Source organism: Myotis myotis, unplaced genomic scaffold (assembly GCF_014108235.1).
Source record: "Myotis myotis isolate mMyoMyo1 unplaced genomic scaffold, mMyoMyo1.p scaffold_m19_p_1, whole genome shotgun sequence".
NCBI lineage: Eukaryota > Metazoa > Chordata > Mammalia > Chiroptera > Vespertilionidae > Myotis > Myotis myotis.
In genome coordinates, this window is record NW_023416313.1 from 90,442,641 (window position 1) to 90,461,899 (window position 19,259).

Consider the following 19,259-nt stretch of genomic DNA (forward strand, 5'->3'; position numbering starts at 1 on the left):
CAAAAAGAACTTCTATTTTTTCTTTCTCCAAGCCAAGAGTCACATAGCAAACTGAAATCAATATATAAAGGTGATTTATTTTTAGAGCTATCATTTGAATGTGTATTATGGCCCAGGCACTGTAACAAGACACTTTACATGCATTATTGTTCATCATTACAACATACTTGCAAAATATCCCAATTTTACAAAGCTAAGGGCCTTAAAACTTGGGAGAGTTAAATATCTTTCAGATTACACATCTAAAAAGTGGCAAAATGAAAAAATTCAGGAACCAAGATGGCAGCATGGGTAAATGCCATAACCACATCAAAATTACAACTAAGATACAGAACAATGATCATTCACAACCACATGAAAGCTGGCTAAAGGGAAGTCCTACAACTATAGAAGTAAAGAAGAAAGCACAGTCATCCCACTTCTAGGAATATATCCTAAGAAACCTGAAACACTCATCAGAAAGAATATATGCACCCCTATGTTCATAGCAGCGCAATTTACAATAGCTAAGACTTGGAAACAGCCTAAGTGCCCATCAGAAGATGAGTGGATAAAACAACTATGGTACATTTAGACAATGAAATACCGTGGCAATAAAAAAGAACTCTTACCATTTGCCACAGCATGGATGGACCTGGAGAGTATTATGCTGAGTGAAATAAGCCAGTCAGAGTAAATAGCATCACATGATCTCACTCATATCATATGTGGAATCTAATGAACCAAATAAACTGATGATCAAAAATAGATCCAGAGTCATAGAAGCATGAACAGACTGTTGAACCTCAGAGGGAAGGCAGGAGAGGGTGGGTAGGAAGAAATAAACCAATGAATTTGTATGCATATATGCATAACCTGTGGACATGGACAATAAGGTGGTGAGGGCCTGGGGGGAGGAGCAGGGAGGACGGGATTGGGCTGGAAGAGGTTAATGGGGGGGAAAGGAGGACCTATGCAATACTTTCAACAATAAAGATTGAAAAGGAAGAAGAAGGAGAAGGAGAAGAAAGAGGAGGAGAAGGAGGAGGAGGAGGAGGGAAGGATGAGAAGAAGGAAGAGAAGGAAGAGGAGAAGGAGCAGAAGGAGAAAGTACATGAGACTAGTAGGAGGGGCAGAGAGTAGAGGGGTTGAGAGCCTGTGCTGGGAGGTGAAAGTGAGTGAGGAGAGATCAATGGAGGAAAAAGGAGAAATATGTAATACTTTCAACAATTAAGAATTTAAATTTTAAAAAAAAAGAAAAAGAAGAAAGCCCACAGAGACTGATAAGGGGAAGGCACGGAATAGGCTGGTCCAACACCCATGGATGTGGCTTTTTTTTTTCAATAGGGAGGGATATTTCTGCTGTGGAGGGCTCTCATGAGGAGCAAGGGGTCCCAGCACCACACCAGATCCCCAGCTCAGGGTTCCAGAGCTGGGAAAAGAAGTCCCTGTAACTTCGGGCTGGAAAAACCAGCAGGGATTATGGCTCAGTGACCCAGGCATTTCCTTTTAAAGGAAACTTACATGGACTTACTTCCTCTGAGCTCCAGCACTCCCTTTGGAGAAAAAGCTCAGGGGATCCAGAGACATACAGGGAGCAACTGGACTGTCTGGCATTGGGGCAAGAATTTAGGGACAGCTTTCTCCCAGACAGGGATTTTCACAGAGGCCATTGCTCCTATGCTGGGACCTTCCCTGTTGCAGAGCTGACTGGCGGCCATATCTGAGTTTCCATCAACCTGGCTCACACTGTTTGCTCCACCCTGGTGATTCCCTGAGATCCCACCCCATCCAACTTGCAGCCCCATCCAAGCTGTTTGCAGCATCTTTTCCATATGAATGGCCTGTGCTGGTTCAGGCTTCAGACTTTCCTAAAATCTCTCAAACAAGCAACAGCTTGTGTCAGCGAGCCCTATACTTATCAATAAGGGGCCCAAGACAGCTTGGCATTGCCTGGGCACTTCTAAGCCCAACACAAGTAGTAGCCATCTAAAGATTGCTCTGTATCTTCTACTGGGTGGCTCCAGGCAGTGGCTGATTTTGCTCCTCCTAGGAGACCAGAGCCAGTGCACCTGATGGACAGTCTCAGACCATACCGGATCACAACTCTACAAATCCACAAGCAACACACTCAAGGGGAAGACTCAGTGAGCACGAAAGCCCCCACTGAAGCAAGTCCTGCTCCATAGAGGTGTCTCCTGCACAGCAGCTCTTCCACTGTAGTAGCAGCTGGTCTTCACAGCTGATTGGCCTGGAGGTCAATTCCTCCTTGTAATACCAACAGCAATCAAGGCTCAACAACAAGACTGTGCACACAGCCCACACAAGGGCACACCTAGAGTGCCCAGCTCAGGTGACTGGGGAGGCTGAGCCACTGGGCCCTACGGGACATGTACAACACAAGGCCACTCTACCAATTCCAGGAGACATAGCAGATCTACCTAATACATAGAAACAAACACAGGGAAGTAACCAAAATGTGGAGACAAAGAATCATGTCACAAATGAAAGAACATGAGAAATCTCCAGAAAAAGAACGAAATGAAATGGAAGCAAGCAAACTACTAGATCAGGGGTGGGCAACCTTTTTGTGAGTGCGTGCCAAAACCAGCAAAATCTCTGACTCAAAATTCTTCTGCAAGCCTACCCTATTTTTTTGAGAACATGTTACGCCTAATTGATATCTCTTAAGGTGTACATATGTGAAGAACCTTGAAGAAATAATAAAATTCATTCAAGCGACAAAAACACGGTATATGATGATGAAAAATACATTTATTTTTTAATGTATACATGTACACTGATAGTCCGACAGAAAACTTTATGATATTATCAGTGGGACTTTGCTGCTGCATCACTGATGACAGAGATTTTACATCAAGTTCATATTTCGTGACCTTCAGAGATATGCACGAGCTACTACTTACATCCGTCAGGCTACTCCTATTACAAGACTCAACAAAATTCAGCACTGAGAACAAAGATTCACAAGCGTATGTGGATGAAAACATGGAGAGTAACGCTGTTGCAAAGTTTTTTTAAACAGAAAAAATTTTCTAGAATGGCATTCCAAGTCCTCAATAGTTCGTTTTCGACACTATTGAAATTGCTCTTCCCCTCTCTCATCAATCCATGTCTATGGTCTTTAAGATAACTTGTCATGTAAACTTATTTATTTATCTAAGATGCAACCTATACTGAATTTATCTGAAAAATAAAAAAGTCGATATTAAGAAAAAAATTGTAAATGGAAGATTATAAGAGAGTGCCAGCAAAAGTTACTGGCGTGCCATGTTTGGCACGCGTGCCAGGGGTTGCCCACCCCTGTACTAGATACAAAGTTCAAAACAATGGTTAAAAGGTTGCTCAAGGATCTTAATGAGAGCTTCAAAGGACTTACTGAGATTTACAAGGATCTTAATGAGAATTTCAAAGACATGAAAAAGGACCAGTCAGAAATTAAGCATAAACTAACTGAAATAAAGAATAATTTACAGGGATTCCATAGTAGAGTAGAGAATTCCAAGAATCAAATATGAAAAAACAAAATACACCCAATCAGAAGAGAAAAAAGAAAAAAGAGTTCTGACCAGTTTGGCTCAGTGGATAGAGTGTCGGTCTGCAGACTGAAGGGTCCCGGGTTCGATTCCACTCAAGGGCATATACCTTAGTTGTGGGCACATCCCCAGTAGGAGGTGTGCCAGAGGCAGCTGATCGATGTTTCTCTCTCGTCGATGTTTCTAATTCTCTATCCTCTCCCTTCCTCTCTGTAAAAAATCAATAAAAATATATTTTTAAAAGAAAAAAGAATCCAAAAATACAAAGATAGTGTAAGGAGCCTCTGAGACAACTTTAAGCATACCAATATTTGCATTATGGGGTGCCAAGAGGAGAAGAGAGAGAGCAAGATATTGAAAATCTATCTGAATAAATAATGACAGAAAACTTCCCCTATGTGGTGAAAGAAATAGACTTACAAGTCTAGGAAACACAGGAAGTCCCAAACAAGAGGAACCCAAGGAGGCCCACACCAATACAATCATAATTAAAATGCCAAAGTTAAAGACAAAGAGAGAATCTTAAAAGCAGAAAGAGAAAAGCAGTGAAGAAAAAGGTAAAAAATATGAACAATATAATGACAATAAATACGTATCTATCAACAATTGAATCTAAAAATCAAATAAACAAATAAGGAATCTAAGGAACAAAATAAACTAATGAATAAAACAGAACCAGAGGCATGGAAACATGGAACAGACTGAAGAATTTTAGAGGGAAGAGGGGAGGAAGTTGTAAAGAGATTAACCAAAGAATTTATATGCATGTATGCATTACCTATGGACACAGACAATAGGGTGATGAAGGCCTGGGGCAGGGTGGGAACCTGGTAGAGGGGGGCAATGGGGAGACAAATGGGGGATATCTGTAATACTCTCAACAATAAAGATTTTTTTTAAAAGTGGCAAGATGTGATTCATCTGCCAGATTCCAAAACTCATGTTCTTTCCACCATAACCCAAGCCATTTTCCTATCTCTCCACCATCTTTTAAGACTATATTACTTTAGACCAATATGGAAACTTACTAAAAACACAGCTTTCATCCTCTGAGTTAAAAATTACACACTAGAACACTGACTGGTTTGGCTCAGTGAATAGAGCATCGGACTGTGGAATGAAAGGTCCCAGGTTTGATTCCCAGGCAGGGCACATGCCTGGGTTGCAGGCTCGATCCCCAGTAGGGGGGTGTGCAGGAGGCACCTGATCAATGTTCCTCTCTCATCGATGTTTCTAACTCTCTATCCCTCTCCCTTCCTCTCTGTAAAATATCAGAAAAAAATATATATACATTTTAAAAATCACCCACTAGAATTAGAAAGCTCATATATGATACTTCAACTCAACTAAAATTTACTCATCTAGAATTCTTCTAGTTTTAAAAAAAACAAACTCAGTTCCCTCACGTAATTACTTCTGGTTTTTAAAATGTTGCTTTTATGTGATTATTTAAAGTTTTTAAAACATCAAAATGATTACTTACTCATCATTCTTTTTCTTCTTTCAAAATCTGAATTATTCGTGTTACTAAAAATAAATAAAACAAAAAACAAAATTATCTACCATCTTCCCAAACTATATCTTTTTTTTCCAAAAGGGTAGGAATTATTTCATAAGACAAATATTGAAAAAAAAATTAATCACATTGATCAGTATCTAAAAGGAATATAGAAAATACTGAGTTGATAAAATATGTAAAATACTACCTTGGTTAGTTAGTTTAGATAATATCAAACCTTTTACTTTTACAAGTTAAAAATATTTTTGTGTAAAAATTGACTGAAACCTTTCCTTACCTTAAACAGTTTTCTGAAAATATTTTACCTTTTTCTTGATTACTCAGGGTAATCTTTATAAATGGCCCTCAGTGGCCATTAAACTGTGATGGGCTATTTGCTCCTGTGTCCTGTGGTTTTCCTTCAGCTGCCTCTACCTACAACTCCTTTACTCTTTCTTGCTTGTTGCTTCGAATTCATTTGAGTTCCAAAACAAAGTAACTTCTTACAATTGTACAAGATGTGCCAATAAGTAAACACTGGGTAAAAAGCCTAAGAAGCTCTCCTGCTACAGGGCTTGGGAAGCCTGGGGAGCGGTGTGTTAGAGAGCTGAGGTGAACAGATAAGTGCACTCCCCATGGGTGAAGTGTTACTGCAGACGCCTCAACCAGTGCAAAGAACCCAAGAGTAAAAAGGAAATGGTAAAAAATGGAAAGGGAGGGATCTGATGGATTGACTATGCTAAAGTAATACGTCACATGCTTTTTTGTAAATTAGATTACCTTACCTGTTCAGTCTCAAAAGGTACTGGGACACCCAGGCAGGAAAGAGTTCATGTTTTGAAATCATCTTCAGTGCCCAAAATTGCTAAATGAAAATATAGTAATAGACTGCTTATTCTATTAATGTTTGTTCAGTTTATTTTAACTGTGTTTCTTTTAATTACATTCTTATACTATCCATATTTTTTCAAGTATACTATTTCAAGTAGAAGTAGTACTAAAAAGGAATAATATTTTATAGACATCCATGTAATGGCATGGTTTAAGAGAAATGAAAAATATACAAAGTTCTTACCGATAGAGATTACATACACATGAATACTTGTATTACCAAGTTTTCCTTTAAATATGGAACTTCCTTAAAATAATTTACTTTTAATAACTTAATTTGCAACTGCATTTTATTTAGTCATCTATTAATTCATTTAACAAATACTTATGCAACATCAACTATTGTTAGGAATTTTATTAGGTAGGAAGGATATAAAAATTAATAAGACATGTCCCACCCTGGCCAGTGTAGCTCAGTGATTAGAGCATCAGCCCGCGCAACAAAGGTTTGTTCCTGGTCAAGGGCATGCACTTGGGTTGCAGGTTTGCTCCCTGCCCCTGGTTGAGGTGGTTGCGGGAGGCAACAAGTCAATGTGTCTCTCACATTGAGGTCTTTCTCTATCTCTGTGTCTCTCTCTTCTCTCTCTCTCTTTCTCTCCTTTCCTTCCCTCCCTCCCTTCCACTCTCTAAAAAGCAATGGAAAAAATATCCTCTGGCAAAGATTAACAAAAACAAAAGACATGGTCCCTGTATTTAAGGAAAGTGTGTAAAGAAATATTCAATTCCATTTTAGAAATATACATATTTATAAATATACTAGAGGCCGGTGCACAAAAATATGTGCACTTGGGGGACAGGGGGGGTCCCTCAGCCTGGCCTGTGCCCTCTCGCAGTCTGGGACCCCTCAGGGGATGACCACCTGCTGGCTTAGGCCCGCTCCCCGGGGGATTGGGCCTAAGATGGCAATCAGACATCCCTCTGGCAGCCCAGCAGCCCTCGGGGGATGTCCACTTGCCAGCGGGGAGCAGGCCTAAGCTGCAGTCGGACATCCTTAGCGCTACTGAGGAGACAGGAGAGACTCCCACCACCACCGCTGTACTGGCAGCCATCAGCCTGGCTTGTGGCTGAGCAGAGCTCCCCCTATGGGAGTGCACTGACTACCAGAGGGCAGCTCCTGTATTGAGCGTCTGCCCCCTGGTGGTCAGTGTGTGTCATAGTGACCAGTCATTCCCAGTCATTCTGCTGTTAGGGACAGTTTGCATATTACCCTTTTACTATATAGTATAGAGGCCTGGTGCACGGGCGGGGGCCGGCTGGTTTGCCCTGAAGGGTGTCCTGGATCAGGGTGGGGGTCCCCACTGGGGTGCCTGGACAGCCTGGATGAGGGGATGATGGCTTTTGCAGCTGGTCACACCCCCTTCAGGGTAGGGGTTCCCACTGGGGTGCCTGTCCAGTCTGGGTGAGGGGCTGAGGGCCATTTTCAGGCTGGCAGGTGACTGAAGCTCCCAGACTCTCCTTTTTTTCTTTTTCTTTTTTTATTCTGGGATTTATTTACTTTCTATGGCTGTCACTGGAACTGAGAGCCGACTTTAGCTCTGAGGCTCGGCTCCAGCTTGAGGCCTGGGCTGCTGAAAGCAGGCATTTGGATTTGTTTGGGTTCTATAATTGAAATACTGTTGCCATCACTGCCGCTCTAAGCTCTGAGGCCGAAGCTGGCTGAAAGCAGGTTTCTGGGGATTGTTTAGCTTCTATAATTGCAACATAGTTGCTTAGAGTGCAAGCTCAGAGCCCGGCAGTGGCAGGCGGGGAACCTTGGTTTCCTCCATCACTGGAGCAAGCAAGCCTCCTGTTCGCTTCAGATGCTTGGCTGCTGGCCATCATCTTGGTTGGCAGTTAATTTGCATATCGCCCTGATTAGCCAATGGGAAGCGTTCGGGGGTATGGTCAATTTGCATGTTTCTCTTTTATTAGATAGGATACTAGAGGCCCAGTGCATGAAATTCGTGCATGGGGGGGGGGTGTCCCTCAGCCTAGCCTGCACCCTCTCCAATCTGGGACCCCTCTCACAATCCAGGACTGCTGGCTCCCAACTGCTTGCCTGCCTGCCTGCCTGACTGCCCCTAACCGCTTCTGCCTGCCAGCCTGATCACCCCCTAACCCAGCCATGGGCAAACTACAGCCTGTGGGCTGGATCCGGCCCGTTTGAAATGAATAAAACTAAAAAAAAAAAGACCATACCCTTTTATGTAATTATGTTTACTTTGAATTTATATTAGTTCACACAAACACTCCATCCATGCTTTTGTTCTGGCCCTCCGGTCCAGTTTAATAACCCACTGTGGCCCTCGAGTCAAAAAGTTTGCCCACCCCTGCCCTAACCACTCCCCTGCCAGCCTGATCAACACCTAACTGCTCCCCTGCTGGCCTGATTGCCCCTAACTGCCCTCCCCTGCCAGCCTGGTTGCCCCTAACTGTCCTCCTCTGCAAGCCTGGTCCCCCCAACTGCTCTCCCTTGCCAGCCTGGTTGCCCCTAACTGTCCTTCTCTGCTGACCTAGTCCCCCCCAACTTCCCTCCCCTGCAGGCCTGGTCCCCCAAACTGCCCTCCCTTGCCAGCCTGGTCACCCCTAACTGCCCTCCCCTGCTGCCCTGGTCCCCCCAACTGCCCTCCCCTGCAGGCCTGGGTCCCCCCCAATTGCCCTCCCCTGCAGGCTTGATCACCCCCAACTGCCCTCCCCTGCTGGCCTGATCACCTACAACTGCCCTCCCCTGCCGGCCATCTTGTATCCACATGGGGCGGGCATCTCTGACCACATGGGGGCGGCTATCTTGTGTATTGGAGTGATGGTCAATTTGCATATTACCTCTTTATTATATAGGATGAGTGCCATAGAAATCTATACATATAAAAGCTTAATATGCAAATTGTCCCCACAAGTTTGACCGGGAGACTGATTGCTTACTGTGATGTGCACTGACCACCAGGAGGCGGTGCAGAACTAAGGAAGGCCCCAGCTGACAGCCAGCAGCCAGGGAAGGGAGGCCCCAGCCGGCAACCGAAAGGCCCCAATTGGCCCTGATCATCGGCCAGGTCTAGGAACCCTACCGGTGCACAAATGTTGTTCACCGGGCCTCTAGTACCTATACTAATAAAAGAGTAATATGCTAATTAGACCGGGAGACCTTCCAGAGACCTTCCAGACAAAGCCGGGGGCTTGGCTGGCCTGCAAATTGCCCCAGGCCCCTCGCCCAGGCAGGCCCCGCCCCAGCGGGAACCCCTACACTAATGGGGGCATAGATGGCCTGCAAATGACCTTTAGCCCCTCGCTCAGGCGGGCCCCACCCCCAACAAAGACCCCCCCCAGCCCGATGGGAGCATTGCTGGCCTACAAACGGCCCCAGCCTCTCGCTCAGGCCGGCACTGTCCCCAGTGGGGACTCCCACCCTGATGGGAGCATGGCCGGCCTGAAAACCACCCCAGAAGTCTAAAATCTCTACTGCTAGACAACATTATTGAGCACCAATGAGGTAGGCATTACTACTAATTCTATCTTACAGGTGAAACAAGTGAGGGTTAGAGAAACTGAGTAATGTGTACAAGCTCACACAGCCTGTCAAAAGGGAACCCTGAATTTGAAGCACCTAATCTGCTGCCAGGGCCAGATCTCTCCAGTCACCACAGAACACTTCCCCCTAAACATACACATGAAAACAACTGTGGAAACTCCACAAACTCCACTCTAATTCCAAGCCTTATGACTTAGCCCAAGATACCTTTCCTTTGGTGACTGCCTGGATCAAGGGACTGAGGAAAGAACTGGCCCATCCTTTTTTTAAATGAAAAAGAGCTTGGGAATTACTAGCAGCATGAACTCTGGGGAAAGCTGCCTGTGTTTGAATCTAGCCAGCCTTTTACTAGCTGTGTGACCTGGCGCTAGTTACCTAATCTCTCTATGCCTCCATTTCTTTATCAGTAAAATAGATATCACAATGGTATTACCTTATATGTTATGTCACAGATTTTATATACAAAATGCTTAGAATAGTGTCTAGAACATAATAAGGACTCAAATGTTAGCTATTACTGTCACTATATTATTAATAAATTTTTATTATTTTGTAAAACATTTACTATAATGTCTATCCCAGAACAAACTGTCAACAACAGTAAGTTCTCAATAAGTACGTGTTGCATGAGTGCATAAATGAGGCTGAATATCTTCTGAATTATAAAAAGATAACATTATAGAGAATGTCATGAAGAAAGATAATGAAGAAATTAAAATTGAAAAAAATAAGACTAGGTTTTAATCTCAACAATGATAAAAACAATAACTGCAATATATACGACTGAGACCTTAAAAATAGATCTATGTTTCTAAAAATATATAGTAAATAGAAATCTTCTGGCAATACCCATATTATTCCATAAACAATATATTCAATGTATTATCATTGAAATGAAAAGGCAACATATACGCTTTTGTTAATCCTCACTTGATATTTTTCCATTGATTTTTTTTTTTTTAGAGAGTGGAGAGACACATCAGTTGGTTGCCTCCCACATGTGCCCTGACCAGGTACATGCCCTTAACCAGAATCAAACCCAGGACCCTTCAGTCTACCGGCCAAAGTTCTATCCATTGACCCAAACCGGCTAGGGCGGCAACATATATTTTTAAAAGTGAATTAAGTGCAGCCACTTTGGAAACAGTTTAAAATTTAAAATTTAAACAAATTTACTAAACCATCCAGCAATTCCACTCCTAGAATATACACGAGGGAAATGAAACATGTGTTCACACAAAAACTTGTACACAAATGTTCAGAGCAGTGTTTATCCACAATATCCAAAGATGGAAATGACCCTAATGGATCAGTAAGATGTGGTATGTCTATACAATGAAGTAAAGAGGCGAGAACTACTGATACAGGTTACAACATGAATGAGCCTCAAAATATGCAAAGTGAAGAAGCCAGATGCAAAAGACCACATATTGTATGATTCCATTTATAGGAAATGTCTAGAAAATGAAAACCTTGAGACATAGAAAATAAATCAGTAGTTGCTGGGAGATGAGCGTAGAAGCAGAGACTGACTGCAAAAGGGCACAATGGACCAAGGTGTGTTGGAATTGTTCCAAAATTGCATTGTGATAACTTCACAAATGTGTAAATTAGTTAAAAATCACTGAATTGTATACTTAAGGTGAGTGAAATTTTATGGAATATAAATTATACCTCAATAACCCAGTTAAAAAATCCAAATGTCACTAATGAATACCTGAGGAATGTTGAGCTCCTGTAACTGGCTTTGAGTAATCTCACTGAGCTGCCGAAATGTCATTGTAAAATCAGCTTCTGTGTTTTCCATGAGCTAATGAAAATAATAATGAAAATAAGTATATTTATCAATCTCAGTTCTTTGAGAAGATGCTAATTAATAATTCAAATGTTAATCAGAAAAAGAGATTAAATGATAAACTCACATGTAAGAGAAATGCAATTAAATCATCATCACCCTTCCTTTCTCCAAGTAGTCCCAATTTGGCTTTGAACAATTCTCTAAATCTAAAAGAAGAAATGCCAATTTAACATGTTATTAAAATTCTCACTATTTTAAGACTTGTCCTCAAACCAACCGGGATGCTTTAACATCTGCATTCAAAAAGGACAAACCTTGTGTAATAGAGAACAGGATACCCCTCAAGAATCTGAGCGGCACTATAGGAAGAAAAAAAGCACAGTTAAACCTTGATTTAAAATTAGCATTCTTTTTTTTAATATGTTTTTTATTGATTTCAGAGAGGAAAGGAGAGGGAGAGGGAGATAGAAACATCAATGATGAGAGAGAATCACTGATCGGCTGCCTCCTGCATACTCCCCACTGGGGATGTGCCCTTGACTGGAATCGAACCCAGGACCCTTACAGTCGACAGGCCGAGGCAAAGCACTATCCACTGAGCCAAAGCAGCTAGGGCTAAAATTAGCATTCCTGAATTACGTTTTACAAGAACAAAGCGAACCTTCTCATGTATTAAATAACATTAGATTATGTCCTACTGATTCTTGTTTAGTGATTTAATTATATATCATACTAGAGGAGGGTGTGGGAGGGGCCCTCAGCCCAGCCTGCACCTTCTCGCAATCTGGGACGGCGGCTCCTAACTGCTCGCCTGCCTGCTTGCCTGATCGCCCCTAACCATTCTGCCTGCCTGCCTGCCTGCCTGATTGCCCCTAACCACTCTTCCTGCCTGCCTGATGATCCCTAACTGCTTGTCTGCCTGTCTAATCACCCCTAACCACTCTTCTTGCCTGCCTGATTGCCCCTAACCACTCACTTGCCTGCCCGATCACCCCTAACCACCTCTGCCTGCCTGCCTGATGCCCCTAACTGCTCACCTGTCTGCTTGATCGCCCCTAACCGCCTCTGCCTTAGCCCCCGCCACTACGGCTTCGTCAGGAATGACGTCCAGAAGGTTCGGCTGTCCAGTCTAATTACACTTTTATTATTATAGATCACAGAGAAAATTATCAATACAAATTTATTGTCTGAAAGATTTGGATACAGTACAAATCATACCATATCATTCCTGAAATACTACTATATATAATTATATTACAGGATAAATGTTGATATAAATGTGTATTTTTGGTATAGTTTTAAAATCATCTTAGACCAAAAATAACTCATTAGCAGTAACTCACCCAAAACAATATTTTACTTGTCTGAAAGTATGAACATATAGTGAAATCTTTCATAAAAATATAAAAATTAGAGTTTTTAACCTTAAGCCCATCTTTAAACAAATAGTTTCTATTTCTTAACATTCTCAAATGTATTTTCAGTTACACAAAAACTCAACACATTCTGAAGCTCTGCTTGATTTACCTTCCTGATCTCATCTACAGCTCTTCCCCTTGCTCATTCTACTGCAATCATCTTGCTGTTCCTTAAACACCGTCCCCCCCCCACCCCCCTCTCCCCCCCACCCCAACACACACACACACTCCCACCTCAGGGCCTTTCACAGGCTACTCGCTAGCCTGTGGATACCTGCATAGTTTGCTCCTGTTACTCCTTTGAGCCTTTACTCAAGTTCTTTGCTGACCATCCTTTAAAACTGCAAACTTTCTTTCCCTCCCTATACTCTCTACCTAATGCTTTATTTTTCTCTATAGCATTTAACTCCTTCTAATATGCTATATAACTTATTTACAGTTTATTGACTGTCTCTCCCACCAAAAGTAAGCACTATCAGGGCACAATTATTGTGCTGTTTTATTCATTGCTATCCCCTTAGCACTTACAACAGTGTCTGGCACATACTGAGCACCTCAATAAATATTTGTAGAATGACTGAATGAACTCTGCAGAGCTAAAGAGATATAAAATTAATAGAGACTAGAGTGGGATAAAGGCTGCTTAATGAATATCATTTTATATCACTTTGATTTTTAATTATGTGACTGTATTACCAATATAGTTATTAATTAATTAGTTAAATAAGAAAACCAGGTATGGATATAAACTTTTAAAAATCTTTATTGTAGTAATTTTTTGCTGCCTGGGATTAATAAAATAGCTATATGCCTTGTCTTCCACTTGAGATCTTGTACTGTAAATTTTTTATTGGAGGTAGAGAGGAGAGTGTAAAACAAAATATGTATTATCTTCTAGCAAATACACTGGAGACACCGAAATGAATAAAATGTGGTCCCTGCCCTCAAGAAATGCAATGCCCAGTGGTAGATCAATAAAATCCTAACACAATCCGGGACCCAGTGGCTGCTGCAGGCCCTCACTCTTTTTTTTTTTTTTTTTTTTTTTTTTTAGGCCCTCGCTCTTAAGGTAAAGCAAGGCTATGCCATAAAGAATCCTTAACGCATTTTGAATGGCAGATTTTACCAAACACATTCTTTGATCACAAAAATATGGACATACTAAGTCCGACTACTTAGACATTAAGAAACAGTGATAAAGAACTCTTAGATCAAAGAAGAAATAAACTAAAATTTCACATCTAAAAAGCAATAAATATGAAAACAACTTATCCTGGTAACTATGGAAAAAAGCCAAAACTGAACTAGAGAAAAGTAGAGTTTGAAATGCTGTCATTATTAAAGACTAAATAATAAGCTGGTTTTCAAAATGTCACTTTCTTGTTTTTCAAAAATGATCATTTTTTCCCCAGTAGGGGGCATGCAGGAGGCAGCCAAACAATGATTCTCTCTCATCATTGATGTTTCTACCTCTCTCTCTCCCTCTCCCTTCTTTTCTGAAATCAATAAAAATAAAAAATGATCATTTTACAAATATATTTTCACACAGATTTAATTGGTAGGTTTAGGATTTACTCACAGCTGCTTTTGCCCTGGATCCAGTAATGGGTTTAGAGCTTGTAACAACTTATTCAAATTAAACATCCCAATATTGGCCTGATTTCCTATTTTATATCTTCTTTCATCATCAGATGTGTTTGGCACAAAATCTGTTTAACACAAAAATTCTATCTTTATATAATAAGGATAATTACAACAAAGAGCTGTTTTCTTCATTTTTTAATTTATATTTAAACTTAATAAATTTCTATTTATTAGGTAAAACTTTTTCTAACATTAAACATTTAACTCAAAAGTAATATAAATATTTAATGTCCATACACATGAAAATATTTTATAATGTGAATATGTACCTAATAGATAAATACATTTCTAACCTACAAGAATTTCCAGGTCATCAAATACAGATTTCAAACTCCAACTCAAGTAGTATGTTGTCCACAAAGCCCTCTCTCATCCTTCCACAGTCAAGTATTATATTAGTGTTAGCTCCATTTTATATGTTAGTAAGTGAGAGGTTAAGTTAACTTGTCCAAGGGCACAGAGCCGTTAAGGGTCAGATGCCCGAAAGCAAACTCACATCTGTCTGACAACATATTCCCTACTGTCCTTCAGGTCATCTTCACTAACATGTAATTCTTTAAGGGCAGGAGTTACAAAGAATTCATTTTTGTATCCCTATAGCACCTAGAAGACTGAGTACAACACAAAACTACCATTCTACAAATGATCTCAGTTCTTTTACTACCCCATCATTGTATTAGCTATAACAGTTTATCTAAAATAAACTTGTGAAATAAGGTATCTATATATACATATAAATCATACATACCTGGATTATAGGCTTCCATAAAACCAAATGGACCATAGTCAATTGTAATGGATAACAAACTGAAGTTATCAGTATTACAAACACCTAAAACAACAAAGATTTACAAAAACATGATAAAATAACAAAAGCATTTTTTAACCATATAAAATTTTCCAGAATGGAAAAGGTCATGGAAATGCATTTTTTTTTTTTAGAAAGCAAAATTTAATGAAGCAAAATTTAATTATCAATTGAAAAGTTTAATTAAAGAAGACAAATAGTTTTATATTACAACTATATTTTAAAAATAAATGTAGCCTTTTGTTTTATACTCCTCTGTCCCCAAACATTTTCAATACTTTAGTCCCAAGAAATAAAACTTCCTCTTATTTATTCTCAATTTCTAGCAGTTGTTTAAAATATGTGTTATTTGGAATGGAACTGAGACTAGTAAAGGAATAAAATTAATTTTCAAAGGCTGTGAGAAGGGGAGAAGATGAAAATGTGGATACCTACCCACATTAACAGTACTGAGTTGCAGACCACAAGCAGTGTGGGAGGTGGGGCGAGAAAGACCGCTTAGGTGCAGGGCTCATGAATGGAGGCTGAGTGTGGGTTCGGAGGAGGCCATGGACACACCAGCCTAATATGGGTTCTTGGGCATGGTGGCACAGTATTCAATAGAGAGGGTTTCAACCTTTTTCAGAGGAAGATGGTTCTGTTTATCAAAATGATAAATGTACAGACTCTCTAACCCAGCAATTCCACTTTTAGGGGTTTACTTAAAAAACTAATCTTCGAGCCTGGCCTCAGAGACTCAGAGGTTGAGCGTCAAACCAGGAGGTCACAATTCAGTCCCGATCAGGGCACATGACTCGGTTGTGGGCTTGATCCCTAGTGAGAGGCAGCCAATGATTCCCTCTCATCACTGATGTTTTTATCTCTTTGTCCCTCTCCCTTCCTCTCTGAAATCAACAAAAACATATTAAATTTTTTTAAAAAACTCATCTTTGAGAATACAAAGATGTAGTTTCATGGTGGTCACTGCAACACAGTTCATAATAGCAAAAACTCTGAAACACCTGCCCTGTTTCCCATCCAGCCCTAAGAGAGATACAGAGCATGTGAGAAAATTAAAGCCAGTTTCAAGAAATTTTGCAAGCCAACTTCAAGAAGTTCTACAATGTGAAGTCCTCCTGTGGTATTTATCTAGAGACCTTAGTATATACAGAACTTGCTTTTCAGTTATTCATGGTTCAGGCAGATATTCCTTGCAATGCTACCTTGCTGTTTTTGTAGGAGACATACGAATATCATCAACATAGTCTAGAAAACTTGATATGAAATTGTTAATGATTATCCTAGAGAATGGAACTTAAAATGACCTATATTTTAAATTCTTTACCATAAGCAGGTAATCCTATATAATAAAAGCCTAATGTGTTAAATGTCCGGTCATCCAGTCATCCATTCAACCAATCAAAGCATAATATGCTAATGATATGCTAAGACCACTCAACCGCTCATTATGACATGCACTGACCACCAGGCAGCAGACATTCCAACTGGTAGGTTAGCTTGCTATTGGGGTCCGGCCAATCAGGACTGAACGAGACAGGCCAGACACGCCCTGGAGCCCTCTTGAGGTCCCTCCCCAGCTGGCCAACTTCCCACATACCTCCCCAGGCCTGATCGTGCACTGGTGGGGTCCCTTGGCCTGGCCTGCACCCTCTCACAATCTGGGACCCTTTGGGGGATGTCAGAGAGCAGGTTTCGGCCTGATCCTGCAGGCAGGCCAGGCCAAGGGACCCCACTGGTGCACAAATTCATGCACCGGGCCTCTAGTACTTTATAATTAAGACTTTAAAAAATACCTTTAAGGAAATCTAAATATATACTCATAAGGTCATTCTTATTCTATTTTATGTACACTATTCAATTCAAAACCACTTTAAACATGAGCAAATTGTTTCTCTGTTGCTAAAAACAAACTCATCCTATATAATAAAACCCTAGTATGCAAATTGACCGAACAGCAGAACAACCGGTCGCTATGATGTGCACTGATCACCAGGGGTCAGACACTCAACGCCCCCCCCCCCCCCCCCATCGCCCTGCCTGCCAGTCACCCCACAGACGGCTCTGATCGCCAACCAGGCCTAGGGACCATACCCTATATATTGGGAACAGTCTCTTAAGATTTAAAAATTAAAACCTGGCAAGGCTATTCTAACACTGAAAAAACAGGATGATGCAGCGATGACATGCATGGACTCTGGCTTGCACATTTTGTGGTCAGCCCTGATTCTGACACTTGTAACTGTGTGACAAAGCCAATTACCTAACTCCTCTCTGCTTCAGTTTTTCCACCCATAAGATGGAGGAAAATGGTACTACTGCCTCAATAGGATTATGTTATGTACTACTTTTTATAATCAGGGCAAAAAAAATGTAGCTGCACATACAACAGCAAGATTCCTTTCACTTGTATGAAAAGTATGGTCACTAGTGCACGCAATGGTCCTGGATTGCAAGAGGGATGTCCGAGTGCCAGTTTAGGTCTGATATCCCCTGAGGGGTCCCGGATTGAGAGAGGGCACAGGCCAGGCTGAGGGGAGCCCCCCACACCTCCCATGCATTAATTTTGTGCACTGGGCCTCTAGTATGTTATAAATGTTAAGAAGTCCATCAGCAGGAATATTTTGAAATACATAAAAAAGAAGTCTTCTGTCTCTACAGATTCATTCTACTTTCTCATCGGCGAGTGAAACATTAATAGATAACTTACCATGAGCAAAACCAATAGACATCCATAGAGCAATCAGTTGTGCCGTCTCAGATACCACAATGGAAAAAAATTCCTAAAGAAAATTTCAGATTTTATAAAGGCTAGCCAACAGATGACTAAATAAATAGAAATTATATATGGAAGAACATAAAATTATTCAATTAGAAATAATATATAAAAGGCTCATACACAGCATGATGACCAGGCTTTCTCCATGTCCAATAAAAAAAAGGAAAAAGTGCCCTGGCTGGTGTTGCTAAGTGATTAGAGCCTGGCTCATACACCAGAGGGTCTCAGGTTCAATTCCCAGTCAAGTGCATGTACTTGGGTTGCAGGTTCGATCCCCAGCCAGGGTGCAGGAGGCAACTGATGGATGTCTTTTACATTGATTATTTCTCTTTCTCTCTCTCTCTCTCTCTCTCTCTCTCTCTCTCTCTCTCTCTCTCTCTCTCTCTCCTCCCCCTCTCCCCGCTCTGTCTCTTCCCCTTCCTCTCTTCCCCACTCTCTCTAGTGATCAACAGGAAAAATATCCTTGGGTGAGGATTAACAAAAAAAGGAAAAAGCATCAGAATTCAGCACAAGGGAGTTAAATGTAAGTGAAGTGAACTAATAAACTTTAAAATGAGTCACCAAGAAAAATAATGGATTCTCTTCTCTGTGACTCTTAAAAGAATAAAATTTTTTCACAAAAATAGAAAATCACATTTTCCTATTATGTTTACTTTAGAACTACTATTTTAGAAATATAATGGGTGAGAGAAGAATATATGTGGTCAACTTATAAGTGCTTCTCAAAAAATAATGTATTCAGCCCTATCCAGTTTGGCTCCGTGGATAGAGCATCAGCCTGCAGACCAAAGGGTCCTGGGTTTGATTCTGGTCAAGGGCTCAAACCTTGATTGTATCCTTGTGGAAGGATTAACAACAACAAAAATGTATACAGTTAGGATGTAGTAGCACCTATTCTTTTCTTCTAGATAACTTTCAAAGGAAACAACTTCCTTATCTATGCCTTATTTATGAAGTGGTTCATCTTAAGTTCCTCTAAAATGTTCATGATGCTCTATATTTCCTTGCCTAACTGAATTTTTTTCAGTCCTAAGGTGTAACTACTAATATTGGCTGGCCAATGAGAGAAAGCAAAAGTATTGCTCTTTCTCTTTAAAAACTTACCACAGCCCAGACAGTGCTGCTCAGTGGTTGAGCATTAACCGATGAACCAAGAGGTCATGGTTTGATTCCTGGTCAGGGCACATGCCTAGGTTGTGGACTCGATCCCCAGTGGGGGATGTGCAGGAGATAGCCGATCAATGATTCTCTCCTCATTAATGCTTCTATCTCTCTTTTCCTCTTCCTTCTTCTGTGAAATCAATGAAAAATATATTTTTTTTTCTTTTCATTTTTACATGTCCATTTATTAAACAAGAACTCCTTCATGACAATTTAATACAATA

The 19,259-nt window shown here is 40.8% G+C and overlaps 1 protein-coding gene across 10 annotated transcripts in view; it reads right to left on the minus strand.

Moving 5' to 3' along the window:
* The window catches only part of LOC118673513 (protein adenylyltransferase SelO-like), a 78,335-nt gene that overhangs the window by 20,899 nt on the left and 38,177 nt on the right, over positions 1-19,259 (minus strand). For 5 of the 10 annotated variants that reach the window (XM_036344441.1, XM_036344467.1, XM_036344460.1 and 2 more), the window contains 8 exons: positions 17,806-17,878; positions 15,039-15,122; positions 14,226-14,355; positions 11,543-11,587; positions 11,353-11,434; positions 11,148-11,240; positions 5,820-5,899; positions 5,020-5,063 (listed from right to left, as the gene is read on the minus strand). In XM_036344441.1, the coding sequence (XP_036200334.1) occupies positions 5,020-5,063; positions 5,820-5,899; positions 11,148-11,240; positions 11,353-11,434; positions 11,543-11,587; positions 14,226-14,355; positions 15,039-15,122; positions 17,806-17,878 (631 nt within the window). Of the gene's footprint in view, positions 1-5,011; positions 5,064-5,819; positions 5,900-11,147; positions 11,241-11,352; positions 11,435-11,542; positions 11,588-14,225; positions 14,356-15,038; positions 15,123-17,805; positions 17,879-19,259 lie in introns of those variants that run through there. The other 5 variants (XR_004973400.1, XR_004973399.1, XR_004973402.1 and 2 more) reach the window with 3 other exon arrangements.